General features: G+C 52.7%; 1 protein-coding gene across 1 annotated transcript in view; it reads right to left on the bottom strand.

Annotated features, from left to right (window-relative positions):
• The window catches only part of EPHB2 (EPH receptor B2), a 203,604-nt gene that overhangs the window by 27,233 nt on the left and 152,745 nt on the right, over positions 1-23,626 (bottom strand). The window contains exon 6 of the mRNA XM_065421228.1: positions 8,245-8,369. Within this exon, the coding sequence (XP_065277300.1) occupies positions 8,245-8,369 (125 nt within the window). The remainder of the gene's footprint in view (positions 1-8,244; positions 8,370-23,626) is intronic.

Here is a 23,626-nt window from a genome sequence, read left to right as displayed (position 1 = left end):
CCCATTAGCCCCTAGAACTTACAAGCAACCCTACCAAAACAACCCAGTGGAATATAGCCTGCTTAGTGAGGAAGCAAACCCCCCAGTGCCGAAGAGTGTGAATACCAAGACATACACTGGCTAATGAGACAGACAAGATGCTGTGAAGAGCACAATGGCCAGTAGTGCCTGCACAAGGCCCCAGCAGTCTCCTGCTGGAGTGGGGCCAGCTGAGGGGTTACACAGACGCCAAGTGTATGGCTCTAGCCCTTAGGCGGGTTCCCATTTAAGCCCCTTCAGTTTTCCCATTCCCCTATAGGGGAGCAATAAAGTCTCTGCTTCTGCAGGTCTCCCGCTCCAGGGGTTTGCACCAGGGTCCCACTTGGTATAGAAATGGAAACTGCCTGTTGCATGGGGGACCCACCTGTAGCAAAAGCTGAATTTGGATGGAGATAATGACTCTTCTGCTGTGAATGAACCATGCTCTTCATTCTGTACAAATGTGAAGGGTCGCCCTTCTCTGCACTTATGTCCCCATCTCCATCCCTTCCACGGCCTACCCACTCCCTGTCTCCACCCCGTTCCCATCTTACCCACTCCCATCCCCTTCCCTCCACATCCGACCCACTCCCATCCCCATCCCCATCCCCATCCCCTCCATGTGGGATCTGGGAGGATGTTTCTTGTTGGGTCCTACAGGGATCTGTACTGGGTCTCGTGCTACTCAATATTTTCATTAATGACTTGAGTAACGGAGGGAGAGGATGCTTATAAAATCTGTGGATGACACCATGCTGGGAGGGGTTGCAAGCACTTTGGAGGACAGGATTAGGATTCAAAACAGCCGTGGCAAATTGGAGAATTGATCTGAAATCAACAAGATGAAATTTTATAAAGACAAGTGCACAGTACTTCACTTAGGAAGGAAAAATCAAACGCGCAACTCCAAAACGGGGAGTAGCTGGCTAGGCAGTGGTGCTGCTGAAAAGGATCCGGGGATTATAATGGATCACAAACTGACTAGGAGTTAACAGTCTGATGCAGTTGCTAAAAAGGCGACTATCATGCTGGGGTGTATTAACAGGAGCGATGTATGTCAGATACAGGAGACAACTGTCCCACTCTAGTCAGCACTGGTGAGGCCTCAGCTGGAGTCCTGTGTCCAGCTCTGGACACCACATTTTAAGGCAGATATGGACCAGGTGTAGAAAACTTGGCCTAGGAGGGAAGATTCTGGGCTTGTCTAGTCCTGAGAAAGGAAGATTAAGGGGGGGGGACCTGATAACAGTCTTCCAATATGTTAACGGCTGTTATAAAGAGGACGGGAATTAATTGTTCTCCTTGTCCACTAACGGTAGAACAGGAAGCAATGGGCTTAATCTGCACCAAGGGAGATTTAGATTAGCTATTAGGAAAAACTTTCTAACTACAAAGATAGTTAAACTCTGGACTAAGGCTACTGGGGAGGGTGTGGAATCTCCATCATAGGAGGTTTTTAGGAAGAGGTTGAAAAAAACCTGCTGTCAGGGAAGGTCCAGGTTTACTTGGTCCTGCCTCAGCAGAGGTGGCTGCACTAGATGAGCTCCCAAGGTCCCTTCCAGCCCTACATTTCTATATCCTACCCATCCCCACTCCCTCTGTGGCCTCCCCAGCATCCCTATACATCCCCTCCCCAGCCCTTTCCCCGCCATGCCCTATCCGTCCCTTGTCCCCATTCACTTTGTTTACCCACTCTGACCTCCCTACCACCCCTTTCAGGATGTCCAAAATGTGGATGCTGAAATGATCTTCCAGGTGAATCTGACCAAGGCTCTCCCCTGTTTGAGTCTCCTCATTGGCTCCCCCTTCTCCATTGCCTCAGGCCTTACAAGAATTGACACCTCTGCCTCTCTGGATCACTTATGGCTTCACCTCTCCCTGGTACAAACTGCCTGGCCTGCCAGCTCAACCCTTTCCTCTTTCCTTCTCCCACCAGACCTATCAAATCAAACAGAACTACCTGGAGATGCTTATCATGAACTCCCTCTTCACCATCTGCCCCCAGCCCCCCGCCCCCACTGCTTGTCACCCGCAGTCACTGCATCATGGGGCAGGGACCACATCCTTCTGTGTTGTCTGGGAAGTGCCCGGCACATTTGGGACACTATAAGATTAATGAATAACAACAATATTAATAGACCTGTCCGTCCAAGTGCTCTTCCTATGGACCACTTCCTGACCCCCAAGCTCCCTCACCCAGCTCCCCAAATGCTGACCGACAGAGGCCTCCAGCAAGGTTAGCAACAAGCCCATGCCCAGAGCTTTCAGATCTGAGCTCTGAGCAGCAGACAGGGCTGGACAGTCCTCAGAAGGAAAAACAAATTCTCTAAGATACACTCTAGCTCAGCGGCCAGTTCTGGGCGGGCTGCAGGAATCGCGGGGCGAGGGTCTCTGGCCTGTAACATGCAGGAGGTCAGGCTTGGTGGGCACAATGGACCCTGGCATTGAAATCAGTGAACAATCCCCTGGCACTTCCTGATGAGCAGGGAGTTAACCCGGCCAATAGCCTCTCTTTCGATAAAGCAGATTCAAATGTTCCAAGCAGCATACAGGATTACTGTGAGCAGGGCTCCCCTCCGACCCCCTATGGGTGGGGCCAGTGTGGGGCAATCGCTCCCTTCCTACCCCCTGTGGGCGGGACAGTGGGGGGCAATCGCTCCCTTCCTACCCCCTGTGGGCGGGGCCAGTGGGGGGCAATCGCTCCCTTCCTACACCCTGTGGGCGGGGCCAGTGTGGGGCAATCGCTTCGTTCCTACCCCCTGTGGGCGGGGCCAGTGGGGGGCAATCGCTCCCTTCCTACCCCCTGTGGGTGGGGCCAGTGTGGGGCAATTGCTCCATTCCTACCCCCTGTGGGCGGGGCCAGTGGGGGACAATCGCTCCCTTCCTACCCCCCTCTGGGCGGGGCCAGTGTGGGGCAATTGCTCCGTTTCTACCCCCTGTGGGTGGGGCCAGTGTGGGGCAATTGCTCCATTCCTACCCCCTGTGGGCAGGAGGCTGTACTGGGTCTCGTGCTACTCAATATTTTCATTAATGACTTGAGTAACGGAGGGAGAGAATGCTTATAAAATCTGTGGATGACACCATGCTGGGAGGGGTTGCAAACACTTTGGAGGACAGAATTAGAAATCAAAACAGCCGTGGCAAATTGGAGAATTGATCTGAAATCAACAGGATGAAATTTTATAAAGACAAGTGCACAGTACTTCACTTAGGAAGGAAAAATCAAACGCGCAGCTCCAAAATGGGGAGTAGCTGGCTAGGCAGTGGTGCTGCTGAAAAGGATCTGGGGATTATAATGGATCACAAACTGACTAGGAGTTAACAGACTATCATGCTGGGGTGTATTAACAGGAGCGATGTATGTCAGATACAGGAGACAACTGTCCCACTCTAGTCAGCACTGGTGAGGCCTCAGCTGGAGTCCTGTGTCCAGTTCTGGGCACCACATTTTAAGGCAGATATGGACCAGGTGTAGAAAGTCTGGCCTAGGAAGGAAGATTCTGGGCATGTCTAGTCCTGAGAAAGGAAGGTTAAGCGGGGACCTGGTAACAATCTTCCAATAAGGTACAGGCTGTTATAACCCGGGTGGGGCTCTCCTAGGACATGTTGTTTACTAATGGAGTATTGAGGACTGTAGCACTGAACCTTTCCACTCCCAGGAGGTGCACCACCAGTGCGGTGGAGGTAACCTGGGGTAACTGGGCCTTTAGGGCATTGTGAGGGGTGTGCTAATCTCCACGAGTATGCGCTTCTCCTTTGTTCCACTGTGGCACTGGGATTGGTTTGGGGGTTATAAATACATTGGAGAGGCAGGTCCCTTTGATCATCAAAACCTGCCAGTGAGGCCCAAATGAAAATGTTGCAATTGCCAAGTTAATCTGCCCCTTAAGGAAATGGAGCAGCCAACCAGCCTGCGCCTGCAAGGCGAGCTGCTTTAGAACAATATTGAATCAGGTGCTCTGAGCGCATCATGCAAGACATCTGGGTGCTGGGTAGAAGCCACTCACAGCCTCAATAGGCACCTGGTCTGCAAGGAAAGAGCATCAAACCTCCCAGTCCAGAGGCAAAATCCTCCCTCTTGAACCTGCTTTACATTGGTCAGTCCAGGAGTGGTGCCTTCAGGCATTTCAGGGCACTGCGCTGCACAGAGGGTGGGATACTAACAATCTGGGGGCGGGATTGTCAGCCTGCAAGGAGGAGCTAGACCAGCTCACTTGGTAGGGGATGAAGAACATTCTTCCTAGGAGGAATCAGTCCAGCAGACAAGTAAGGAAGAATCGTCAGCTCCAAGCCCCAAGCAGGGCCAGCTAGGCCATTACTTAGGGCAGTGTCCTCTCTGTCTTATGCTGCAGGCTTTGAAACGTGGGCAGCACCGTGGAATCGCGGGCTGGATCTAGGGCCACCTCACCCCCACCCCCCACACAATGGGGGCTGGAACCGGCCCAATGTCAGTGTTTTGTCCATCACCTTTTGCAACAAGCACTTGATGAGTTTACACGGTTTTCCCCAGCCCAGCCCCGCTCCAGAGCTGCCCAGGTAACATGGAATGACTTAGAAATGCCTCCCCGTTTCTTTCCTAGCCTTGGCTCGGGGGAGATGTGGTTCTCAAGAAGCCTCATGTGTCACAGGCTGGGGCAGGCCCCACTACCCCCTGAGTCTGGACTTCCCCAGCCCTGGGGATGTTGGGATTAGTACGTGAACATACAGCAGGGCTCCCTGCCCCTCCCAGTGCTCCCCTCCCTCAGCGAACAAACGGACTGCGCCTCCGCTCTCACAGCCCTGGGCCCAGCGCTCCCATCCCGCCCAGCCCCCTCCTGCTCAGTCTCGCTTCTGCAGCCTGGTCTTACCAATGCACGTGCACACGGTATGCCAATAGCGCAAAGCTGGGCTAGTTTTAGTCCTGCCAGCAGTGAAGCCACAGCAACACTGGCTGCAAAAGGGGCTGGACGAGCCCTCCTGGACCCCTGAGAACTACTTGTGCAGCTAGCCTGGGCTTCACTGCTCTGCTACCTGTGCCAGCTGGATTACAGCTAGCCGGGAGAGCTGCAATCACATCCCCGGAGGGCAGCGCAGACACACCTACAGAGGTGTCTGTACAGGGCTGACAGCTGGCCACCAAACACCTTCCTGTGCATGCCAAGCCCAACCGTTCTTCCATTATTCTTTGTCCTTTCCCTGTGTGACACTGACAGGAAATGCAAAATAACCTGCACCAAACGCCAGCACGGTTTGGAGAAAGGCTTTCTGGCCTCTGCTTCTCTTAACTCCCTAATGAGTCCAGAGTCTGTCTATTAAGGGGCCCTAAGCTTTTCCATTGGAACCCCCCATTTTTCAGGTGCTCACAAGCTTTGGGGCTGAAATTCTCCAGGGCTGGTTACTACCCAGGAGTGAATTTGTTTGGAAACTTTGAGCAAAGACAATTCTGGGTTTTCAAGTGGAGCAAGCGCACTTTTTCCATGATGAGAACAAAGTTGCCACTTTTAAACAGCGCTGGTGTCCAAGCCGCTTGGGGTTGGGAGCTGAAATCTAGCAAGGAGAGATCCCTTAGGGAGCAAAGGGGTTTTTCTGGGTCTGGCCTAGTTACAAGGGATGAAAATCATAGTTCGGACCCACATGATGGTTTTAATGACAACTGGAGCTATTTGAAGCTCAGAATTTCTGCTCTGCGGGAAATACTGACATTCTGAAACTGGTTTCATTCCGAACTGGAACAAAACCAACAACATTTACAATTTTCTCTGAAACTAAATTTAGGGGTCAATTGAAAACATTGTGCCGTGATAAAATCCAAGTGTTTCATTCCAATTGTGACATTTTCATTTTGTACTGCATTCAAATTTAAAATAAAATCAATTTCGAAATGAAAAGCCATTTCACAATGAAAACCAGATACACTTGTTTCAGTTTTGGGGATGAAACAGAGGAAGGTGAACATAAGACCATAAGAACGGCCGTACTGGGTCAGATCAGTGGTCCATCTAGCCCAGTCTCCTGTCTTCCGACAGTGGCCAATGCCAGGTGCCCCAGAGGGAATGAACAGAACAGGGAATCATCAAGTGATCCCTCCCCTGTTGCTCATTCCCACCTTCTGGAGGGTGGAGAGCTGACAGTGGCCAGGACAAGGACCAACTTGTCCAAATGTCAAAACAAGCCCAAAGTGTCACTGTAGCATGGGCACCAGCCCCTCCCTCTGCAAGGCAAAGGAGGGCTGGGGTTAGAATATTCCCTTCTGCCCACTGCTAACGCTGGCAACAAATTCCAGCCCAGGCTCCTCTGCAGGGCCCCAGCGCCATTTGCATTGTAAGCTGTATGAACCATTACATCTTGGCATTATTTGTGCCATTTGTCAGCAAGACCATTTGCCTCTTATGCAATAATCTCTAAGAGCAAGGAGGAGAGCAGTCTCCTCCAGCAGCCAGCCACAGCCCAGCGGACAGGGGCGTAGGACACAGCTTTGGCTTTACAGACCATTTCCCTGTATTTACACCCCCACCGAGAGAGAGAGAGAACGAGCGAATAAACTCCCCGAGAGCTTCTGTTGCTGCTTAGAGTGTCTCTGGGCTGGGACCCCTCTCTGGATCTGTCTGGTTATCTCCCCATCCAACTCGCTATGTTCTCTGGGATCATTTCCAGGGGTCAAGTAAATGGCTCTGATTTATGCAATATAGGTCAGGACCTATTTTACAGCTTACAAAGCGGCTCTCCCCTCCCCCCTCTCCCTCTGGCTCTTGGTGCTGAGAAAATAGGTCACGGGCAGGGAGCAACGGGGATTAATCATTTCCTCGGGCAGCTGCTGGGAAAATATTTTCTGTTTCATTTAAATCATAAAGTGTTTTAATTAGGTGGGGATTTTTTGAGTTTATTTTTTAATGTGTAGTTTGCGGCAGAGATGTGCTCCTGGGAGGAGAAGGCTCCTGCCCCCCACTTCCCGCTCCCAGCGGGGTCCATCCTGCCAAAGCCTCAGCACCACTCACTGAGGCTGGGCCTTCTCCTGCGACCCTGCACAGACCCCCAGCATGGCAGGCCTTGGCAGCACAAAGCCAGCCCGTCAGACACCTCCCCACCATGCAAAGGAAGTTACAGTCCTGGCCCGTGAACTTCCTCCTGTTGTGCAGGGTGAGTTCCACTGAATAACACAGAATCCCTCTTCTCTTCTCTGGCTGGGCTGGTGGCACCTGGAATGGGGCGGGTTTTGGAGAGGGACAGATTCTCACTCAGAAGGGCCATTCCACCTGGATCTCTTCCAACCTCTCACATCAGCTCCCGTCCCATAGGGCATTGCACTGGGGTAGCTGCATCAGTGTAGACCCCCAGCACAGATGCACTGCACTCGTGTAAAGTGGAGCTTGCACCAGCACCACTTATCACAGTTCTATCCCCGGATAAGTCACACGGGGGAGTGCAAGACCAGTTTCCTACAGGAGCAACACATACACATTGGGGAGTGCCAGCCCTGCTTCCTACTGGTGCTACAGATATACATTGTGAAGTGCAAGCCCAGCTTCGTACTTGTACAACGCGTATACACGGGGGAGTGCAAGCCCAGCTTTTGCCAGTGCAACACATGCACACTGGAGGCTGCACTGGTGCAAACAATGCTCATGCAGAGAAGCCCTTAGGACTGGCACTGGAAGCTAAATTCATCCCTGGTGTAAAACCATTGATTCCGTGGAGTTCCAGCAAGCAGGAATTTGGCCCCAAGATACTAGTGTATCAATTCGCGAGGTTCCAGCCAGCACAGTTCCTGCTCCAGGGAAAGGGACTAACAAGTCCCTGGGACCTCGGCTTTAGCAAACTGGAGGGAAGGGCCAGCCTGCAATGGCGCTGATAGCCACTAGCTCTTGATTATTGAAGGTTGGGACACTCCTCCCACAGCCTCAAGAACTCCTCCTCAGTGACTCCTCATTCCCTTTCAAACCCAGCTATATCGCCCAACCAGAGCTAGCCGCATGGAGACTACAGCGTGTACTGCCCTACACATTCATTCCCTGGGATCCAAAGGGTTAATACACACCGCCAGACTGACTCTGTCAGCCTCGGTGCCCGTCTGTTATTCTCTTCAATTGCATCTGACACCTGTTGTGCCGTCACATACCCCCGGGGCTCATGCCATCTCTGGCTGTGATGGTCAGTCCCCCAAAGCATCTCCCCCAAGGATGGCAAAGGTCTGAGCCGCCTCTCCCCATGCCCACATTAACAGTGGGCGGCCCCAGGCTATGCTGATACCTTCTCAAAGTACTGCAGTTCATAATCCAGGATGACTCCGTTGGGCTGGTCAGGTTGAGACCACGATAAGGTAATGCTGTCCACCGTCCGGCTGACCTGGTGCATGATGGACACAGCAGAAGGGGCTGGAAGAGAGGGAGAAGAGAGAACTGTAAGTCAACTGCACAGAGCAGATGGCACTTGACGCTGGAGCGGGCAGGTCAGTAACATTACTCTGTCGTAGCCATCGCTTTCAGTTCCAGCACTGGCCACTGGTCTGTACAGCTCCCGGGGCCAGCCCCTTGCAATTCCTAGAGTCTGAGAGGAGAGCAAAATATTCCTATGAACACGGAAAGTTATTCAGGGCTTGAGATTTTTGCACTTTGTTACGAGTTTGAAATTGGGAGCAGTTCAGTGCAATATTTCAGGTGGGGATCTGGATTATTTTCAAGTGAAACAGGCCCTAATTCTCAGGCAAAATGAACTCTTGTTTGAGCAAAACCTGCCGTGTCTCCCAGCAAAGAAGCCATTGCATCAAGAACATGCAAAAATCCATTTTCCACCCCCAATATTCGTCATGCCTGGGGCCCAGGGACACACTGGAAGTGCATGTCTCCCTATCTCATAGAACTGGAAGGGACCCTGAAAGGTCATCAAGTCCAGCCCCCTGCCTTCACAAGCAGGACCAAGTACTGATTTTTGCCCCAGATCCCTAAGTGGCCCCCTCAAGGATTGAACTCACAATCCTGGGTTTAGCAGGCTAATGCTCAAACCACTGAGCTATCCCTCCCCTCTGTTGTCAGTGTGCTGGGTCTGCAGGCAGCAGATGCGAGTGCGAGAGGTTCATCCATCAGCCTGAGCATAAAGCGCAAACTGACCAGACACATGTGTAACAGTGACTCTTGCGCCCCATCACAGTCCTCCTGGAAATGACACACATGCAGACCCACTAGTTCTCCGGCACCCGACAGATCCCTCCAGCTCCGGCTCAGACTGGCCCACCAGCTGGTCACAGTGAGATTGCCCTTGATGGCCAACACGGCTCGACATGTAGCCTGCTAGGAATGATGCAGCTACAGATTCTTACCCCATTTCCACGGTCACGTGAGATTCTCTGGCACCCAGGGCTGGGCTCACAAGCAAAGCAGAGGCAGACTAATGCATTCCTCTTCACGCACAGCACGGTGCTGCTACCCCTCCCAATAAGCACCCCGGACACGTGGCTGGATTCTGCTCTCACACAGATGTAAATCAGGCATAATCCCAGTGCGTACAACTGATGAAAAACCAGTCTCAGGCAGAGCTACGTCAGGGCCGGGGAGAGAGAGAGACCCAGTGAGAATGGCTAAGAGAATGAGCTCCCCACAGCTACAGCACCAGGCTTTGAATCCTCAGCAAAGGTAATGAGGTAACACCCCCTGTATCTCAAAATAGCGCCCTGTAACCCCCATATTCATCATTCCTAGATGGTTGTGATATTTCAGACCAAGCAGGCCAGGTAAGATATCATATGAAAGGTCATGATCTGCTGAAACCCGTATAGCATCAGTGTGTATGCAGTTATGAGATTTTGCTGTATGGTTGTTACTGACATACGCTGTAAGGTTGAGATTCTCCCAGGAGGGTGTTAATCCACCATTAATCAGCAGGGGAGGTGTAATCAAGGGGTTTGCAATTCAGTGACAATTGCACAAGACCACACCGGGGGAATTGCTCAACGCTGTGACTCAGCAAAGCCCACCAGGGCACGTCTGGGTAAGCATCTTCTAGGCACATGGACTAAGATTATAAAATAGGGGACAAGGGCATCATGCTTTTACCTTTCTCCTCCCCCACCTACGCTGGAAGCAATAGGAACATTGGAAAGACAAAAGACTTCGACCGAGGAGACTGGTCCAGGCTTAAGGGAGAAGCCTGTGTATTAAGAACTGTAACATCCAGGGGGGTGAGCAAACTGCTCGATCCAAATACTGTTTAGTCTAATAAGGTTTAAGCTTTAGATTTTGCAGTTACCTTTTATTTTCTTTGGTAACTAGCTCTGACCCTTTATGCCTCCCACTTATAATCACTCAAATCGATCTTTCTGTAGTTAATAAACCTGTTTTATATTTTACCGAAAACAGTGTGTTTTGGTTGAAGTGCTTGGGAAATCTCAGCTCAGTTACAAAGGCTGGTGCGTGTCCTCTCCGCATTGAGGGAGGGGCGGACGGGTAATAACCATACACTGGTCTGGGGTGCATGGCTGGGGAGCTGGGGGAAACTGGCTGGTGCCTTTCCCTGTGTGATTTGTGAGTGGCTCAGGGAGCATTCACGCAATCTAGCTGGGTGTGGCGCTCCACATGCTGTTGTGCTGAGTGATCACAGCACCTGGAGGGGTTTGTTGGCTGTCACTAGCAAAGCACTGTGAGAGACAGCCCAGGCTGGAGCGCTAAGGGGGCACAGCGGTACCCCAGTTCAAGGTTGTACCCCGAGGATCCCATCACACCCCCGTCACTATCTCTCCAAGTCTGTTTCCACATGAAAGACAGACTCACATTCAAAGGGGAACCAGCCTTTTAACGTAATGTAATGTAAAGCCTTTAATGTAAAAGCAACTCACTAAACAATCCTGAGAAAGGGCGCTTTCGAGAGCAGCAAGGTGTTCCCCAACATACAAGGTGCAGAGCACCTCACTCGTCCCCTGTGCGGGTTCTCACCGCACCTCCACAAAGACTTCCCGACAGCCTGCTGCCCCCAGGTCTCCAGTAACAGGCGGTGCTAAGACTTTGTTACTTTGACCAGCTTGGCTACAGAACATAACAAAGTAGAATCATAAATAATTAAAATGAGGCTGCAATTGTCAAAATAAATGAACAAAGTACACTTTCATGATGCATTATCCTGGCTTTTCAGTTGATTTTCTTCATTTACTATTTTGCAACGTTCATGATGGGTTAGTCTCCAGCACAGACTGGTGCTTAGGGGCCAGGCATGGGAGTCAGGAGACCAGTAAGTTGCTGTGTCACATCCCTGCCCTGTGCCTCAGTTTCCCCATCTGTGAAACAGGGATAATGACACAGGCCAGCATTGGCAAAGCTCTGAGATCTATGGCTGTCTCAGAGATCTCCCCCTGCTGGTGTCACTGCCAGCCAATGCTCCCTCAGAAACACGGTGAGGGTAGGGAATGGAGACTGCCCATGGGATGGCAAGTTCCCATCCACTATCCAAATCACAGCTGCTAAAGTCACCTTCTCTCCCTCTGCTCCAACCCTGGTGCCCTTCACTGGATTCCTGGCTCTTCTCATGGCAAACCAGAGCTCCTCACCCTTATTATTTCAGGTCATGTGCCTGGTTTTCTGCACTCCTCCCAGTCCTCTCTCCTCACGGCTCCCTTACTCCCCTCTAGGCTTCTTACCATCACTCACTGCTGCCCCATCCACGTGGTGCAGTCTCCCTCTCTGTCAGCCCCAGTCCTGCAGGGCCCGTGCCCCACACGAAGTCCCACCGACAGCAATCCTCTTGCAGGACCAGGGCTGACCGTTGCAAAGTGCAGGCTAGAGATGTGATTTCATTCGAATGAAGTGATGACGTTTCTAACCCCGGCTGTTATTCCATTGTTACTACGGCTGATTATTTTCACCACCATCATGTATTTTAGGAAAACCGACAATCTCAGTGACAAGCGTGAGATTCACGTTGGGTTTCCCTTGCTGCAGAAAAAGGCCAGAGAGACATGGGTGTGCCCAAGCCACGGATTGCTGAGGCAGGGCCAAGGGAAGAGGATGGGGCATGCGCTGGAGCCAGCTGGTCTCTGCCAGGCTGAGAGCAGTGGGAGCAGATGGGAGCTTAGGAGAATGGGCACAAGCCCCCCCCCACCCAGAAAACAAGAACAATCCCCTGGTTGTGCTTCCTTCTTGGTGGGGAGAAGTGGATGACTCCTTTCCCAAGAGTTCTCTCCCCGCCTGAGAGACCTCACAGAGGGGATCACCATACCTAGGACAGCAAGGCAGACAGAGCAGATTCTGTTCCCATGCCGGGCCCTGAACCACCAATGCATGCTGCCTCTTGTGTGTTTAGGCCCCTTGCAAACTAAGCCATCATGAATGACTGAATCTTGCAGCTCAGTAAGTGAAGAAACACCATGTACAATATCTCTGGCCCATGCCAGTCTCTGCTTTATGAAAGTGGAACGTGCCGTGTGCCTGCTGGTGGCATGTTCTGCACCACGTGCAATAATACAGGGGACTGTAAAAGAACCATGCCCCGTGAGCGTCATCTCGCAGCCTGAGATGTGGAGAGCGTTTGATTTTCATGCAACCTGCTCTGCAGAGGAAGCGGTGACGGGGAGATAGTTTGGCCCAGAATAAACGCAGCTAGAAAAGCAACGGGAGCATTTACATCTGATAATGGGCCCCGCTGTACTGTGTCTAACGGAACCCTGCATTCCTACAGTACCAGGGGCAGGCCTAGCAGATGCTCAGCGCTGGTCTCACTCTGCTCCCAGTGAAGTCACTGGAAGCTTACAGAGTTACGCCAAGGCCGAGCACTTTTGATAACCCCACCCAGAAGGCGCTGGGGTCATACAAGCGACTTCGTGGCTAGTAAGTATCTCCCCTGGTTTTGGACCACCATGTTGATGTGGTAAGTAAAGCAATCAGCGGAAGCCACCTCTTGAGTAAGTCGTTCCGTGATTAACAAACCCAAGCCTGAGGGAGCCGTGTCCTCAATGAACCTGCCGCATTCTAGCGCAGGACAGAGGGCCAGGGAGGGTCTCAAAGCTGATCTGGAGGCGACACATTTCAGAACCATTTCCAAATGACAATGCAAATGCTACGAAAGTCTAACAATGCTTCAGCAAAGGTGCTGGGGCTTGTGACAGCCAGTGCTGTGGATGGGGGAAATCCCTTTATGCACAAGACCAAAGCACCACTTACGTGCCACTCACACTGTTTTGCACTTTAGTAACGCACGGTCCTTCTGCACAGGTGGGGTTTCATCCTATGCAGGCAAGTGTGGGGGAAAACACCTGCAAGACGTTCTCCTCGATGGAGCTCATGAAGCAGCTCAACTCACGGGAAAGGCACTTGAGGGTAACATCAGTGACCTTGCTGTAGCTGTGAAACAAGCATTCCCATCCACTCCTGGAAGGAGAGCCGGGCACAGGCTTGTCCTGCAGGCAGGAGGGGAACCCCCAACATTGCCCCCTTGACAGGAACCGCACGGGGGGGACCCTTGTTCTTGGAGAGAACAGAGCTGCATGGAACAATGCTGCAAACATTTGTCTCCACACAAACACCCACTGATGAGGCAGCAGCACATGGACTGATGTGGCCTCCGGCTCTGTTCACAGGCATGACCCCCATCGCCTGGGAATCAGGAGATCACATCTTTCTGCTAGAAGGAGGGGTTCTGATTTCCAAAGCAGCTCAGAGGATCCTAGACACATCTTTGCCATTCAGCTGAGTGGCTCTTCAGAGTCTAGCCACAGGAAAAGCCTCTAACCACAGAACTCTACAAAACACCAGGGCATCTTGTGCACAGATGCTGTGTGACTCCACGAAGCAGGACGGTAATTTTATCAGCCAGCTGCAATGTACAGTGAAGCCATGTGAGTTTTTAACCCTTCAGAGCTTCCTACACTGGGGGGGTCCAGAGAATCCCTCAGCTCCTGACCTGATGTCAGCTCTCAGCTCTGCCACAGATTTCCTACATGACCATGGGCAAGTCACAGATAATCACTCTGGGCCTCAGTTTCCCATCTGCAAAATGGAGATAATATCCCTGCCCATCTCCATCTCTCTGTTTATTGGCTAGTTAGATGGGAAGCTCCCTGGGACACAGACTGTTGCTTCTGGATACAGGGCCCAAGCCTAACACAATGGGCCCCAGCCTGGGCAGGGCCTCCTTGCCATTCCTGCAATGAAAATAAGACACAGCCAGATAAAATACTGATACTGTCTCGCATGAGCTTCTCATAAACAAACTGGGGAAATACAACCTAGATGGAGCTACTCTACGGTGGAAAACCATTCCCAGAGAGTAGTTATCAGTGGTTCACAGTTAAGCTGGAAGGGCATAATGAGTGGGATCTTGCAGGGATCAGTTCTGGGTCTGGTTCTGTTCAATATCTCTTCATCAGTGATTTAGCTAATGGCACAGAGAGTACATTTGTAAAATCTGTGGATGATACCAAGCTGGGAGGGGTTGCAAGTGCTTTGGAGGACAGGATTAAAATTCAAAATGATCTGGACAAACTGGAGAAATGGTCTGAAATAAATAGGATGAAATTCAATAAGGACAAATGCAAAGTACTCCACTTAGGAAGGAACAATCATTGCACACATACACAATGGGAAATGACTGCTTAGGAAGGAGTACTGCAGAAAGGGATCTGGGGGTCAGAGTGGCTCACAAGCTAAATATGAATCAACAGTGTAAGACTGGTGCAAGAAAAGCAAATGTCATTCTGGGATGTATTAGCAGGAGTGTTGTAAGCAAGACACGAGAAGTGATTCTTCCACTCTACTCCACGCTGATTAGGCCTCAACTGGAGTACTTTGTCCAGTTCTGGGCACCACATTTCAGGAAAGATGTGGACAAATTGGAGAAAGTCCAGAGAAGAACAACAAAAATGATTAACGGTCTAGAAAAATAACCTATGAGGGAAGATTGTAAAAATTGAGTTTGTTTAGTCTGGAGAAGAGAAGACTGAGAGAGGACATGAGAACAGTTTTCAAGTACATAAAAGGTGTTACAAGGAGGGAAAATAATTGTTCTCTTTAACCTCTGAGGCTAGAGCAAGAAGCAATGGGCTTAAATTGCAGCAACGGCGGTTTAGGTTTGTACATTAGGAAAAACGTCCTAATTGTCAGGGTAGTTAAACACTGGAATAAATTGTCTAGGGAAATTGTGGAATCTCTGTCATTGGAGATTTTTAAGACCAGGTTGGACAGATACCTGTTAGGGATGGTCTAGATAATATTTAGTCCTGCCATGAGTTCAGGGGACTGGACTAGATGACCTCTCAAGGTCCCTTCCAGTCCTAGACGTCTTTGATTCTAAAACCTGAGTTCAGCTGCAAGAACGCAGAGAACATCCTCACTCGGTCTGGGCAGGCTAGTGCTGAACATCGTCCGGCTCTGGGGGATATGGCAGGTAGTGGGCTTTGTGCGTTAGTCCACACTGGACTCGGGTGGGCACTGAGTGACAAACACAGGTCCAGAGAACCAGAGGATTTACACAATGAACTCAGCAGAGAAAAAGTTTCTGGTAGTAGAAGGTCCAGAATATTTAAGTTGAATTTACTGAAGTTCGTTACTTGTGAACACATTTTACACAGGTTCTCTCCCTTGGGTCTTGGAATGTTTCAGAGTAAAACTCCAACAAACTAAAAAGTGAGCGGACATTCGTTGTTCTTTCATTCTGCTCTGCACTGGGATATTTCTGCCACCTTCCAAAGCATTGTCTAGCTGATGCCGGCTGTTCAGATACGTTTGTAAAACGGAATGTGGTCCTGTGGGATGTGCCATTTTGCTGCAGGAAAAATGACACTTTTTTTCCCATGACAAAATAAACAGCACCGTAATTATTCTTTCCAAGGTGCACACTCTGCTCCGGAGCTAAACATTCCGTCTTTATTTCCTTAATGGATGGTTATATATCGAATATTTATATATTTTATATATAATCGAATATTTGGCTTAACTGAGGCATGTGCAAACAGTATTGTTATGATGTCTCCATGCCAGCTATAGCATGTTTTTGGCTTCTCTCCCTAATTGTACAATATATTGTTGTATATTTTCAGTTTGCCTATTGAAGATAATAAAAAAAATTAAGCTAAAAAAACGGAGAAAGTGTGTCATGCCTTTTAAATGAGGCAGGTCAATGCAAAATGCAACAATATCCTAAAGGAAACACCAAATCCCAGTACAGAGGGGAAAAAACGGTTACTTACCTTCTGTAACTGTTGTTCTTCGAGATGTGTTGTTCACGTCCATTACACATTAGGTGTGCGCGCGCTGCGTGCACGAACGTCGGAAACTTTTCCCCTCAGCGGCTCCCGTCGGTCCTGCAGGGTCTCCCCTCCCGCCAGAGCGGCGCCCCGCTCTAGCGTATATATATCCCTGCCGGCCCGACCCTCCCTCGGTTCCTTCTTGCCGGTGACTCCGACAGAGGGGAAGGAGGGTGGGAAGTGTAATGGACGTGAACAACACATCTCGAAGAACAACAGTTACAGAAGGTAAGTAACCGTTTTTTCTTCTTCGAGTGATTGTTCACGTCCATTACACATTAGGTGACTCACAAGCTTACCATTGGAGGAGGGTAGGAGTCAAGGAATAACAGATTGAAGCACAGCCCTGCCGACAACCGCATCCTCTCTGGTCTGATGATGGATCGCGTAGTGGGCTGTGAAGGTATGCACCGACAACCAGGTGGCTGCTTTGCAGATTTCCTGGAGCGGAACCTGTGCCAAGAAGGCCGCCGAGGACGCTTGGGCCCTAGTTGAGTGAGCCCTGATCTCCGGGGCTGGTACGTTGGCGAGCTCGTAGCACGTGCGTATGCAAAGCACGATCCACGCCGACAAGCGTTGCGTCGAGATAGGTTGGCCTCTCATTCGCTCCGCAACGGCAATAAACAGCTGAGTCGATTTGCGGAATGGCCTGGTGCGGTCTAGATAAAACGCCAAGGCCCGACGGACATCCAGGGTATGCAGGCTGCGGTGGCTGGGGTCCGTATGGGGCTTGGGGAAGAACACCGGTAAACAAATGTCCTGCCCCATATGAAAGTGCGTGACCACTTTTGGAAGGAATTTGGGGTGCGGCCTCAGTTGCACCTTATCCTTATAAAAAACTGTATAAGGAGGTTCCGAAGTGAGGGCTCTCAATTCTGATACCCTCCTAGCCGATGTGATGGCCACGAGAAACGCTACCTTCCATGAGAGGTGCAGGAGGGAGCAAGAGGCTAGGGGTTCAAAGGGCGGCCCCATGAGCTTAGTGAGGACCAGGTTGAGGTTCCACGCGGGGACCGGTGGGCGCGAGTAGGGAAACACCCTCTCCAACCCCTTGAGGAATCGGACTACTGTGGGGTTGGAGAACACCGAAACCCCCAACTCCCCAGGATGGAACGCCGATATGGCAGCCAGATGCACCTTAATTGAGGCGGGGGCGAGCCCTTGATGCTCGAGGTGTAGCAAGTAGTCTAGAATTGATGGGATTGAGGCCTGCAGAGGCTGGATGTGGTGAGGCTCACACCAGTGGGAGAACCGTTTCCATTTGGCAAGGTAGGTCGCTCTTGTGGAGGGCTTTCTACTACCAAGGAGGACTTGCTGGACCTCATGAGAGCACCCGTGCTCCCTATCGTTTAGCCAGAGAGAAACCACGCCGTGAGATGTAGCGACGGTAGGTTCGGGTGGAGCAGGCGACCTCGGTCTTGTGTGATGAGGTCGTGATGGAGGGGGAGGGTTATCGGAGTGGACACGGACAGTTCCAACAGGGACGTGAACCAGTGCTGACGTGGCCACGCCGGGGCAATAAGGATGACTGTCGCCTTGTCCCTGCGGGTTTTGAGGAGGACCCTGTGGATGAGCAGGAATGGGGGGAAGGCATACCCCAGGCTCCCGCCCCACGGGATTGCGAAGGCATCTGCCAATGAGCCCGGACTGCGGTTCTGGAATGAACAAAACTGGGGGCATTGGCTGTTGTCCTCGGTGGCGAAGAGATCCACCTGGGGAAACCCCCACCTCCGGAAGATTGAACGCAGGACGTCCTGCTTCAACGTCCACTCGTGCATGAGATAGGACCGGCTGAGGTGGTCCGCTAGTCCGTTTTGGACCCCCGGGAGATATGTCGCTAGTAAGTGGACTGAATGGGCTATGCAAAAGTCCCAGAGGCGGAGTGCCTCGTGACAGAGGGGAGAGGACCAGGACCCGCCCTGTTTGTTTATGTAGAACATGGCGGTAGTGTTGTCCGTCAGAACCGACACGCTGTGGCCTCTTATGGTAGCGTGAAAGGTCTGGCAGGCGAGGCGAACCGCCCTTAGCTCCTTCAGGTTGATATGAAGCAACTTTTCTTCCCTGGACCACAAGCCCTGAGTGCGCAGGTCCCCCAGGTGCGCCCCCCAACCCAGGTCCGACGCGTCTGTTACTAACGTCAGAACGGGCTGTGGGGCGGCGAAAGGGACCCCCGCGCAAACCTGCTGCCGATCGAGCCACCAACGGAGGGCGTTCGACACCCGAGCCGGGATAGTCACGACCAGGTCTAAGGGGTCTCTGTTGGGGCGATATGCTTGGGCCAGCCACAACTGCAGCGGCCTGAGTCTGAGGCGGGCGTGTCCGACTACGTGGGTGCAGGCCGCCATGTGCCCCAAGAGTTGTAAGCAACATCTGGCCGTGGTCGTGGGGAATTGCTGGATGGAGCTCACGGCCTTCTGAATGGCCAGGAACCTCGACACGGGGAGACTCGCCCGTGCCGCCACTGAGTCCAGGACTGCCCCTATGAAGTCCAGTCTCTGCGTAGGGACCAGTGATGACTTGGGTACATTGACCAGTAGACCGAGTTCGTGGAACACCTGTAGCGTCAATGCCACATGGGAGCGAACCTCGGCCTCCGACCGGCCCGCTAGGAGCCAGTCGTCCAGGTATGGGTAGACGCGCATCCTTCTTTTTCGAAGAAAAGCTGCTACCAAGGACATGCATTTCGTGAATACGCGCGGGGCTGTTGCCAGGCCGAAGGGCAAAACTGTAAATTGGAAATGGCGCTGGCTGACAGTGAAGCGCAGGAACCGCCGGTGGGCCGGTCGGATAGCGATGTGAAAATAGGCATCTTTCATATCGAAGGCAGTGTACCAATCCCCCGGATCCAGGGATGGAATGATGGTACCAAGGGAGACCATACGGAAACGTGGTTTGAGCAAGTATTTGTTTAGCTTGCGTAGGTCCAGAATAGGACGAAGGCCCCCTTTTGCTTTGGGAATGAGGAAGTATCTTGAATAGAACCCTTTCCCTTTGAGGTCCAGAGGAACCTCTTCCACCGCTCCTACTGTGAGGAGGGCCTGCACCTCTTGCAAGAGGAGTTGCTCGTGAGAGGGGTCCCTGAAGAGGGACGGGGTTGGGGGGTGGCAGGGAGGGGGCGAGGAGAACTGAAGGGTGTATCCTGCCTCCACCGTGCGTAGGACCCAGCGGTCCGATGTTATACGTGACCAAGCACGGTAAAAACGGGACAGGCGGTCCCTGAAACACAGGGGGGGATCCGGAACAGAGGTTGGTACACTGTCCTCGATCGCAGCTTCAAAACCCTTGTTTGTTTCCCGGCTGCGGTTTGTTTTGGCCCTGATTTTGGCCTTGGTTGGGCGTGTTGTTGCGTCTACGCCTGTTATCCCTGCCCCTCCTGCGGTACGGCTCCTGTCTAGGACGAGGGTGGTACTGCCTCTGCGGAGGTTGGGGCTTGAAGGGCTTCCTCTGCGTCACTGGGGTGTGCATCCCCAACGACTTGAGGGTAGCTCGAGAGTCCTTAAGGCTGTGTAGTCTGGCATCCGTTTGGTCCGAAAACAAGCCTGAACCCTCGAACGGAAGGTCTTGGAGGGTGTTTTGCACCTCTGGGGGAAGGCCGGAAGCCTGCAGCCATGCCGAGCGTCTCATTACCACTCCTGACGCAATTGTCCTAGTGGCTGCGTCAGCGGAGTCAAGTGAGGCCTGTAAGGAGGTTTTGGCCACCGCCTTCCCTTCGTCTACTAAGGCAGCAAACTCAGGTTGCGAGCCCTGAGGCAAGGCTTCCTTGAACTTGGACACCGATGCCCAGGAATTGAAATTGTGCCTGTTCAGGATCGCTTGTTGGTTCGCGATCCGCAGCTGGAGGCCTCCGGACGAGTAGACCTTTCTCCCAAATAAGTCCAAGCGTTTTGCCTCCTTGGCCTTGGGGGCCGGGGCCTGTTGGCCATGTCGCTCCCGTTCGTTGACCGCGGAGACGACCAGCGAACATGGGGTTGGGTGGGAGAATAGGAAATCAAACCCCTTGGATGGGGCGAAGTATTTCCTCTCTACGCCCTTTGCCGTAGGCGCCGCGGAGGCTGGTGTTTGCCATACGGTCTTGTAATTAGATTGGACCGTTTTTATGAGCGGGAGCGCAATCCTGGAGGGGCCTTCCGGGCTTAGAATGTCGACCATAGGGTCTTCCTGCTCTATGGTTTCCTCTGCCTGCAACCCCAAATTGAGGGCTACTCGGCGGAGCAGGTCCTGGTGTGCCCGATGGTCAATCGGGGGAGGACCGGACACTGTTGTGCCCGCCATGGCTTCGTCTGGTGAGGAGGAGGAGGTCATGGCCTTTTGTGCGTCCTCTTCCTCCTGTAACTCCTCATCAGCAGGGTGCTCCTCCGGAGTGCGTTCTCTGACGTGGGCCTGAGACGGTGCCGGGCTCGGTGCCGAGTCGGCCCTTTCCCTTTCTGGCGGCCTGGATACCGTGGACTCCCTGCGGGAGGGTGGGCGCCACCGTGGGGAGCGGGACCGGTGTCCTGAGGGGCCCGATCTCGAGGTTCTGGATGGGGGGCCTTGTTGGTGGTAGGCCCAAGGGGTCCAGAATGGCCATTGCCCTGGGTGGCCCCACTGTGGTTGCCAAGAGGCTTCGTGCTCCCTACTGGCCTGCGCTCTGTGGGCATATTTGCTGGAATGGTCCGAGTCCACCTCCGAAACTATGGACGGTGAACTAGAGGGCCACGGCGGTGCCGTGGGGCGGTGCCGGTCTGGGGTTGGAGAGCGGTGCCTTCGTGACCGGGACCGGGAGTAGCGCCGTGCCGACCTGGACCTGGATCGGTACCGGTGGCCCCGGGACCGGGAGCGGCTGCGGGAGGACGGTCTCAGGGATCGCGCGACCGAAACGTCCCGGTGCCTGCTTGAGCAGGGCTGCTGGGCCGGTGCCTCGCGTCTGCTGGGGCCCGACGGTTGTGCAGCCCACTGCGCGGAGGGAAGCCGGGAGTCCACCGAGGCGGAGCTCGACCGGGATTGGCGCCGCGAACGGTGCCGAGATGGCGACCGTGATGGGCGCATCATTGCCGGCTTGCCTTTGGACGGCAGTCTCGGCGGAATGTCCTTAGCGCGGAGGGTGCCTTCAGCGGACAATTCAATGAGGTCCTTTGCTGCCTCAAATGTGTCCGGGGTGGAGGGCTGTTCCAACAGTTCCTCCAGCCCTTCCTCCTCACTCGACGCGCCTATCCCGGGGCTCGACGGGCCTTTCGGCGCCGGAGCCACTGGCACCGGGATCTGTGTTGGGACCGCAACGGCTTTAGTGGCACTTGCGGTCTTCGCGGGCGCTACCCTCTTGTGCGGGGAACGTCCTCGGGCCTTGGGTTGGCCCTTCGGCTTAGCCGGCGAAGAGGACCGGTGCCGGGGGTGTTCCCTTCGAGCCGGTGCCGTAGGCTTAGGTTGCCCCGCCGGCATCGGATCCCGAACCGATGCCGGGGCACTCCGCACCGAGGTTGACGGTGCCGTAGAAGTGGAGGGCTGTAACGCCGACTCCATGAGCAGCTGCTTAAGGCGAAAGTCTCTCTCTTTCTTAGTCCTGGGCTTGAAAGCCTTACAGATCTTGCAGCGCTCCTTTTGGTGTGCTTCCCCCAGGCAACGGAGACACGATTCGTGTGGATCACTCAATGGCATAGGCTTGCGGCACGTGGCACAAGCCTTGAAGCCTTGGGCGTGCGGCATGCCCCGCTGCCCAGGGCCGGTGCCGGGGTTAGCCAAACACCTAACACAAAGAGTTTAAGCCTTTGTAAAGAACTGATAACTGCTAGCTTAACACTAACTACTAACTACTAACGAACGGATATCTGTAACACTAATTACTATGCTAAGGGACACTCTCAGATGAGAGACAGAGTTGTTCCAACGTCGCCACGGACGGTAAGAAGGAACTGAGGGAGGGTCGGGCCGGCAGGGATATATATACGCTAGAGCGGGGCGCCGCTCTGGCGGGAGGGGAGACCCTGCAGGCCCGACGGGAGCCGCTGAGGGAAAAAGTTTCCGACGTTCGTGCACGCGGCGCGCGCACACCTAATGTGTAATGGACGTGAACAATCACTCGAAGAAGAAAGAGAGAGTACTTAGGTTTCATAAGAAGGCCAGAAAGGACCATTATAACCCTGTAGTCTGACCTCCTGAACGACACAGGTCAGTGACTCCTGCATCTAACCCAAACACTTGTGGCCGAGCTAGTGAGGGAGAATCCACTCGCTCCTTGGGAAGTTATTCCAGTGGTTAAGTATTATCTTCCCTGTTAAAATGTATGCCTATTATTTCCAGTGTTAACTGTACTGACTTCCGCTTCCAGCCACTGGATCTCGTTCTGCCTTTGTCTGCTAGATGAGAGAGGAGTCTAGACTGAGAAATCTTTCCCGTAGATTAAACTGCCTCTTCACCTGTTCTCCAATTAGCTACTAGATTGAGCTCCATGAGTCTCCCACTATAAGGCAGATTTCCAGAATCTGAATCATTCCCGTAGCTCTTTTCTGAGCCCTTTCCAATGATTCAGCTTTTGATTTAAAGTGTGGGCACCGGGCTGGGACACAGCACCCAGGAATGGTCTCTCCAGTGCTGTCTCCAGAGGTAATACCGCCTCCCTTCTACTTCAGATTCCCCTGGCTTGTTTATCCAAGGATCAGCCCTTTTAGGAACACTATCGCTCTGGGAACGCATGTTCAAATTGTGCGAACCCACTAAAAAGCTGCAGATGTCAGGGACAGCACAGTTTGCGCTGCATGGTCTTTATCACTAGTGATGATGCATGAGCTTGGCCCACAGACCCCTGGCTGAGTCTGGAAAAGCATCTTTTGACTTGTAAGCTGAGCCCATTTGATCTGGAAATTATTAAGAGCCTATAAACGAAGAGCCCCCCAGAGCCACTTTTAGTCTCCATTTGGAAGAGAACTGCACTTGATTAATCGTGTTACTGTAGCACCTCAGAGCCCTAGTCACTGACCAGAACCCTGTGCAAACACCGAATACAAAGACGGTCCCTGCCTCCCCTCCACCTGCTTTCTGTCAGATTCCCACCGTCCGCTTCTCTAGGACCAAACCCAACTCCTGGCCCCAGCCTCAGCCGCCTGCCTGAAGTTCTGCAATATCCACCAGATGCACCACACTGTGATGTGATCTGGGGCCGAGAGATTTCGGCTGTACTGGAAATGAGGGTAATTGGGGAAGCTGCTGTGTGATGCTTAAGGCAATTCATTATGATAAAACTGACAAAAATCAGCAGGGAATCATCAGACTATGAAGAATTGCATCAGGCAAAGCAGACAAAAGAGGCCCATTGGCAGGCTCTGGGCCTCCCATAAAATCGCAGGATATGCTGAGTCTTTGCTTGGCTGGGACAGGACGGGAGGTCATCTGGGGCTGCCCTGCCCATAGGTGATCCCCGCCCCAAAGTGTCCCCTGACT

Source organism: Emys orbicularis, chromosome 22 (genome assembly GCF_028017835.1).
Source record: "Emys orbicularis isolate rEmyOrb1 chromosome 22, rEmyOrb1.hap1, whole genome shotgun sequence".
NCBI classification, from domain to species: Eukaryota; Metazoa; Chordata; order Testudines; family Emydidae; genus Emys; species Emys orbicularis.
This window is presented reverse-complemented; position numbering and strand designations above follow the sequence as displayed.